We start from the raw sequence: 7,855 nt of genomic DNA, 5'->3' as shown, positions 1-7,855 counted from the left end.
CACATGTGGCTCCCCGAAAAGCTATTTTTTACCAGTTTAAGGGTCACTTTTAAAGCTCTTCTAGTTTTTAAAAATGAGTCCTAAATTTGAATATCGAAGAGCCCATACCAAAATTTTGCCATCACAACAGCCACACACACATTTACACAAAAAAATCCAAAACCATAAAGCGTTTTTCTTCTCCTACGACTAAAAACTGACTCTCACACCCCTGGCCCAACACCCCTTATCTAACTATATAAAAGTAGGATTATGAAGAAAAAATATTCTAATCGTGTAATCTTGTCACCAAAACTGCAAGAAGAACCAAAATTCTTCAACAATATTTCTAGTGTTAGAGAATCAAGGCATTAATTGATTCTGGCCAGGATGTGCAACAGACATAATTTCATCCGCATATAGCCTGGCTGTGTAGAAAAAAATCATTCCATGACACGTGGGTTTTACTAGATTTATCCTTATGTTTTTACCATCCAAAACCCATTGAAATTGTTTATTGTTCATTGCTTCCAAGTTGCCGAGTTCTTACTTAGCATTTGGTTTCCTATCAGACCCAGATTTCTTCCCCTCTGATGTGAATTCGGACTCCACACTCCTGGATTTCCTTCTCAGCCTTTTCCAGCCCAGGTGTCTCCAGCTGTGCCGGGGGCAGTGTCTGGGGTAGCTGTTGGTTGCTGTTTGCTGCTGGGCAATGTTGATGTTTTGTTGCGGGTCGTTATCTCTGTGGGTGTCTTTTGGGCTATTCCCAGTCTGTTGTGATGTTAAACTCATCTCCATTGAGTGGTGTAACACCCCTTGAAAAAAAAACAACTTCATCATTCCTTTCCCCAAGGCAAAGACAAACCAAGCCTGAGCAGAGAAATAAGATTTGAAAGAACCGAAATCGGTACATTTTGCAGCAGTGCAATGGCAGGCAGCCCAGAGTGTGGGTGTCAGTGAGCCCCAGAGTGGAATTGTGCCGTGGTGTTCCCAGCAGCTGTGGCAGTGCAGGCCCAGCCAGCGCTGAAGCTGCAGCAGTGGCAGCAAGGCTTGGCCCCAGTGGCTGGAGGTGGCAGAGGAGGGTGGCCAGGATTGCAGAGGATTCCAGGCGAGGATCTGTGGGCAGGCGCAGGGGCTTGGCCCGCTGTGGAGCCCTGGCTGCTGCTGCGTTGCCTTCAGGGCAGGCTCAGGGGCGGCCTCCCATCCTCCTGCTGCGGGCGGGAAGTGCAAATCTCCGGGGCTTCAGAGCCCTTGAGGCCAGGCTGAGGGCTGACCTAGCCCTGCTCATCCATTTAGAGGCTCTTTTGGTTGTGAAAGCTTTACCTTGATGCCAGACGTAAACAATAAGAGTTCCTGCTGTTATCAGTTTTCAGGCCTCAGTTCCCATGAAAGCTGTGGCTGCACCATTCTGCAACAATGAGGCCACTCTGGCCACTGGGTTCAACATTTTAGCAGAAGAATTCCTTTGGCTTGGCCTTGTTTAACATACTATTCAAATTCTTATTCCCTGTAAGGACCAGGGCAGCAGCCTCAGTTAATCTTCATTTTAACACTTGAAAATTCTGTGTTTCCTCCTCCTGTCCATCCATCCAGGTTGTTGACTGGCAGGATAGGAGTATTGTAGGGAGAGATCCCTGGCTCCAAGAGCCCTGCCTTTAACAGGGACTCAATACCAGCCTGTGAGCCCTTCCTTCTTCTCACCCTTGGAATGGGGTGTTTCTTTTAGTCACCTCTTGTCCTGGTTGCTACAAAGAACTTTGGAGAGGCTCCATATCAAATTGTTTGTATTTTCCTGGGGCTGCCCACACTTCAGGGTTCACTTTAGCACAGGCCTTGCCACTCATCTGACACAAAGGTACAGCATGAGCCTCTGTTTTACCTTTTAGAATACAAACCTCTATTTCCACATTAGCCATCGAATCCCTTCCCAGTAAATGATGATCACAATTAGGAGGAAGTAGAAACCCATGCATTTCAAATCTACCTCCCACATGTATTAACAGTGGTTGAAGAAAACACACCTGCTCATTTTTCCCACTTATGCCCTGAATGATCAAACAACTTTTTGACAATTTTCCCCCCTTGGGTCTGAGATTCAGAGTGGATTGAGAGGCCCCTGTGTCCATCAGAAAATGCCTCCTCTCAATGCAGACCCTGCCTGAATGTTCTCAAGGGCTGCAGTGTGGAGGGTCCCTGGTGTGATGGGAGCTGTGACAGCCCTGCCAATCCATGTCCATCAAGGGGTGGACTTGCTGGTCCTGAGGGTGCTGCTGTCTGTGCTTGCAGTGTCCTTGTGCCCTGCAGCTGGAGCCCTGGTTCCTTGCCCGGGGCTGTTTGGGTGGTCTCTCCCCTGCCGAGGAGGGCAATGCCTCTGCCAGGTGCTTGTGGCCGAGCCGTGCCCTGGGTGCTGGGGCCCCCTTGGGCCCTGGGGTTGATCCCTCAGGGGCTGTAGGAGCTGTGCCCTGGCCTTTGCCTTCAGCTTGGCCTTTTGCTGCTCCCTTCTTGCATTCACCTGCTGTGCCTTTGTGCCCAAGTGCTGCAGGGCCTTCTTGTGCCCCTCCTGCAGCCCCCTCAGTGCCTGTGGGTGCTCATCCTCTGACAGCTGCCAAGTTTTTCCAAAATCATTCATTTCTCAAGTGACCCAAACGAAATCCTTAAAAGAAAATCCTGATCCTTCCCTAATAATCCGCCTTTCCCAGGTGTTCCTTGCTCCTCCTCCCTGTGCTCAGGGTGCCCTCCCCAGCCCGTAGCCCAGAGCCGCTCCCTGTCCTGCCGCAGTGTCCGAAGGCGCCCCCGGCGGGCAGGGCCGGCAGCTCCACGGGGCCGGGCAGCGGCCGGGGCGTCCCGCAGCCTCCTGGGGGCCGGGGGCCGCTGCCGGCCCTGCCCGGGGCTGGTGGGGTCAGGCAGCGCCCGGCGCTGAGCCCCGGCTGCCCCACAGCCCCGGCCCGGCCCCGCAGCTCCCCACAGGCCCCCAGCCCGTGCTCCCGGTGCCGCAGCTCTGCGCCCGGTGCTGCCGCTGCCCCTCACAGAGAAACCCCCTGAAACCCTGACCTCCTTGATTTCCTGTCCTGGACACCGGGGATACAAATGATCAGCTGACAAAGGTTGAGGATAAGACCCTGTTGAAAAACATCCCAATCCTCAGTATTTTTCTCTTCCTCCTCTTTTCTTTTTCTTACCACATAGATTCCTCCTGCGGCTTCTTGCCTTAACCAGATTGCTGCACACTCCCCTTCACCTAATCCCTTCCCAGCACACCAACACCATCCATCCCCTGTTGTCCATATCCCTTCTCCACTTCTCTTATTGCCCCCCTGGCTGTCCAAGTCCTTAGTTACCTCTGGGGAAATGTGCAAACTCAACATTCTCCCCTTTTCTATAAAATACAATATTCATGGCTCTGTTAAATCTTTGTTCTCCTTCACAAAGTTCAGGAATTTAGCAGGACCTTGGCTGAGCAGCATTTCCTGTTGATTAATAACATTTTCTGAAACTCATGATTTCTCCTGTCACTTCCTTTTCTATCTCAAAGGAGATTCACACCATCTGTTTGTAAAGACACTTTAATCTCATTCTTTTCAATACAATGGGATAAGGGGGCAGAAGCCATAAAAGGGCATTTAGGACACTAAAAGTGCAAGGGACAGGGGAGGGTCAGCCCTAAACTGAGCCAGAGGGGAGCTGGGATTTAGAGGGGATGGTAGACAAAGGATAGGAGAGGTGGATAACGGGAGGGGGACAGCAGCAAAGGGGTTCCATGGTGTTCCCTTTGTGTCCCCATCACTCAGTCCCTGGAGCGATTCCCCAGGGCTGTGGGAGGGGATGGATCCGCACTGGGCGGTTCCCCAAACTCCCTGTCCATCCTTGGGGAGCTCCTTGGGCTGGTTCCCCCCACCCAGCAGCCGGTGATGCTTTTTCAGCTGTGGGGCAGAGGGGGGTGGGAAAGGGGGATCTGGGTTGGTCAGGGAGGAGGAGGGGAGGGGGAGAGGAGAAGGAGGAGCAGGAAGAGGAGCAGAAGGAGAAGCACAAGTTTCCATCCTGCTGGTGACTGGGTGGGGGAGCTCACCCCAAATGTATCAGGGAGTCCTCCAGAGGGGTTCTTCTGGGGGAAGTGTTTGGAGTTGGCAGATTCCAGAATCAAGACTCAAATATCTTGGTGGTCCCTGAGATGGTTTGGTTTTTTGTGGGTATATATGGATCTTGCAGGACCCCAAAGCTGATCCTCCTTTTGGGAATATTAAGGGTCCCTCATGGCAATCACCAGGTTTTGGTAGGGGGAGGACATCAGTCTTGGGGACCCTCCCAGAAGAGCAGTGGAGTGGAGCCTCAAGACCCCAGGAGTGGGAGAAGGTGAGAGGGATGGTTCCAGAGTTGGGTGAGACCCAGCAGCCTGAAGGGGGGAGGGAAGGGCCGGGGGTGTGGGGATCCCTGGGATCTGTGGAATCCTGGAGCAGAGAATCAGGGGAAGAACAGACCTCTGGGACCCTCAAAATCCCCTGGGTCATCTGTATGCAAGACTTCAGAGAGGGGCAACTCCAGGAGCCACGGGACTCCCATCAGCTCAAGGAAGAGAAACCAAACCCCAGATTGAAGAGACAAGAGGGGCAGATCTCCTATGAGGGTCATTTTGGGAGCTATATCTTGGTGCTTTGCAGATTTTTCTAAACTCAAAAGCCTCGGGACTTCCAGCAATAGTCCTCTGCAGGAGGAACCCCCAGCCCAAGGCTCTCATCCCTTGTTTTTTCCCCCAGACCAGGATTTGTCATTCCCAAGCTGTGGACAGATGGAGAAGGAAAAGCCCCAGAGATCCCTCACGAGGAGTGGCTGCAAACCCAGCCCAGGGAGCTCTGAGGAGGAAAGAGCCCTCCTGAGCCAGGAAGGCGGCCGGAGATGCAGCCAGAGCTCAGAGCTGGTGGAGAAGCCTCAGGCTGGAGAGAGGCCACACAAGTGCTTGGAATGTGGGAAGGGTTTCAGGTACAGCTCCCATCTGAGGCAGCACCAGGTGATCCACAGTGGGGAAAAGCCCTACAAGTGTGGGGAATGTGGGAAGGGCTTCAGCAAGAGCTGCAACCTCATCAGCCACAGCAAGATCCACACTGGGGAACGGCCCCACACCTGCCAGGAATGTGGGAAGAGCTTCGTGCGGAGCTCCGGCCTGAAGGAACACCAGATGCTGCACGCTGGGGAGAGGCCCTTCGAGTGTCCTCAGTGTGGGAAGAGGTTTCTGAGGCCATCCCGCCTCCTCCTGCATCAGCGCATTCACAGGGAGGAGAGGCCCTTGTGCTGCCCCGACTGTGGGAAGGGCTTCAAGCGCAGCTCCTCCCTCCTGAACGGGCGCCTCCGCACTGGGGAGAGGCCCTGGGAGTGCCCCAAGTGTGGGAAGAGCTTGGTGCGCTGCTCCAGCTCCCCTCCCCATGGAGCATCCACGTTGGATGATCCCCAGTGACCCCATTTGGGCAGAGCCCTGGTGATCCAGGATCCTGATGATCCCCGTTGGGTGGGGGGAAGGTGTTGGAGAGATTTCTTTCCCTTCTCCTTGTGCTGCCCTGATTTGGTTGGTAATAAATTCCCTCCGTGTGCCCAGGCCGGGTCTGTTGTGCCCGTGCTGGTGCTCAGGGCAGAATCCCTCCCGTTCCTTCTCAGCCCCCCCAGCGCCTCCCCTGCTGCCCCCGGTGCTTTGGGGGCCGGGCCGTGCCCCAGTGCCGCCTCAGGGGCTGCTCCAGGCTGACGTGCTCCACCTGGCAGCTGTAGCTGAGCCCGCGCCGGGGCGGCGTTTCCAGCAGCACCAGCAGCTGGTGGGTCCAGTCCCCGTTGGGGACCACGTCGGTGGCCACCACGTGCTCCGAGAGCTCCTGCTGGCCCTGGAACCACCTCACCTGGATGGCAGCAGGGTAGAAATCCATCACGGAGCAGAGCAGGCGGCCGGAGCTGGGCTGGGAGCTCGAGGGGGGCACCAGCGAGATGGACACGCTGGGGGGCACTGGGAGAGTTTGGGGACACACTGGGATCAGCTGGGGGAAACTGGGAGAGAGAGGGGAGGGGTGGAATGGCCTCGAGAGGGACTGGGAGTGCACTGCGAGAACTGTGGAGCACTGAGAGCGAAGGTTAAGGTCTGGGAGTGAAATGAGAAGTTCTGGGAATGGACTGGTATTGTACTGGGAATGAGATGAAAGGGAGTGGGAAGGAGCTTGTGGACACTGGGAGGGCCTGGGGTGGCACTGGGCGGAACTGGGAATGGCGCGCGCGGCACTGGGAGGCCGAGTCCAGCGCGGGGCACTGGGGGCTGCGGGTCCGCCCGGCAACTGATGAGTCATCAGAGAGCCGGGCTCTGATTGGCTGAAGGGCGGCAGCACCACGCTCGGCTGAGATGGACACGCGGGGGGCGCTGGGAGTGACCGGGAATGGACTGGGAGAGCCACGGGAGCCGCTGGGACGGACAAGAGGCCGCGGGCACGGTCACAAGGAGGGCTGGGGGCGCTGGGGTGATTCCCAGGGAGGTTATGAGGGGACACGCTCGGGCCCCTCTACGCCCCAGGAGTCGCGGGCGCGGGCAGGAAAATCCAGGAGTGAAGCGCCTGACTGCCCGAGCCCTGCACCCCTGCGCTCCCCCAAACGATTTCAGGGCTGTGCCAGAGCCAGCAGCCAGCCCTTTGCCATCCCAGTCACCCGTGGTTGCCACCCCCTGCTGCTCCCGGCGTCTTTCCGGGTGACAAACGGGACAAAAACTCCCAGAGAAACCCAAACCCCATCAGTGCCCGGCTCTGATGTGAGTCCATCCCACGGGCAGCACCCCCCTCACCCTGCTGCAGCCCGGGGGTCACTGTGCCCCGGGGTCAGTCCTGCCAGGACAGGCAGCTCCAGCGGGAGCCCCTCTGGCCACGGGGATCCCACGGGGTCACAGCCTCCTCTCAGGCACCCCCTGCGCCAGGGGGCTGCTCCAGGGGCTGTGGGGGGATCTCTGCATCCAGCACCTCCATCTTTAGAACCACCAGGGATTGGCTCTGCTGGACATGGAGGAAGCTTCCATAGCTTCTCTCAGAGCCCACCCCACTACCACAACCAGTCTATACAAACACAATACATCCCAGAAAATGGGGCCCCAGATATCCAAGAACTCGGATGCACCCCAGAATGGGGATGGAGATGTCCAGGGGCTCAGGTGTGCCCATAAATGAGGCCCCAGGTGAGGGCATTCTCTGCTTGGCTGAGGGCTGGGGCTGCAGCAAGGGGGGCACCCTCCTCCACCCGGGATGTCCCACGAACAGGGGAGCCCCACAAGCTCCTCAGAACCCCGGAGCTGGGCTGGTCCTGCCAGAATGCTGGGAGCCACCAAAACTGCTCCGTCCTTGCCCTCTGCAATGGCACAGGGAGAGGAAACACAAGGAAAGGCACAGAAGCTGAGAAGGAACGGGAGAGATTCTGCCCTGAGCACCAGCATGGGCACAGCAGAACCAGCCGGGGCACACGGAGGGAATTTATTACCAATCAAATCACAGCAGCACAAGGAGAAGGGAAAGAAATCTCTTCAACACCTTCTTCCCACTGAACACAAATCACCAGGATCACAGATCACCGGGGCTCTGCCCAACGGGGGTCACTGGGGGTCATCTAACACGGATCCTCCCATGGGGGATGGAGCTGGAGCAGCGCACGAAGCTCTTCCCACACTCGAGCCACTCCCTTTGTGTTGGGTCAAGGCTGAGCTCTGTCAGAAGCCCTTCCCACACCTCCCCAAACCTGTGGGGCCTCTCCCCAATGTGGATCTTGTGGTCCTTGATGCGGTGGGAGTTTTTGCTGAAGCTCTCCCCACATCCCAAGCCCCAGCAGGGATGTTCCTTGCTTTGGATCTCCTGGTGCCGGATCAGGTGGGAGCTCT

General features: G+C 56.4%; 1 protein-coding gene across 1 annotated transcript; it reads left to right on the top strand.

Moving 5' to 3' along the window:
- The first annotated feature begins 1,306 nt into the window (after positions 1-1,306).
- On the top strand, positions 1,307-5,425 carry LOC132085530 (zinc finger protein 239-like). The gene is made up of 3 exons (XM_059491001.1): positions 1,307-1,315; positions 2,758-2,872; positions 4,731-5,425. The coding sequence occupies exons 1-3, from the start codon at positions 1,307-1,309 to the stop codon at positions 5,423-5,425; spliced, it is 819 nt and encodes a 272-aa protein (XP_059346984.1).
- The last annotated feature ends 2,430 nt before the right edge of the window (positions 5,426-7,855 follow it).

Source organism: Ammospiza nelsoni, chromosome 31 (assembly GCF_027579445.1).
Source record: "Ammospiza nelsoni isolate bAmmNel1 chromosome 31, bAmmNel1.pri, whole genome shotgun sequence".
Classification (NCBI taxonomy): Eukaryota; Metazoa; Chordata; class Aves; order Passeriformes; family Passerellidae; genus Ammospiza; species Ammospiza nelsoni.
This window is presented reverse-complemented; position numbering and strand designations above follow the sequence as displayed.

Bases quoted from the DNA above. Each gene is read 5' to 3' on its own strand.
- LOC132085530 (XM_059491001.1), top strand. The intron at 2,873-4,730 runs GTGGGGTCAGGC...TTTTTCCCCCAG, and splicing joins GCCGGCCCTGCCCGGGGCTG to ACCAGGATTTGTCATTCCCA.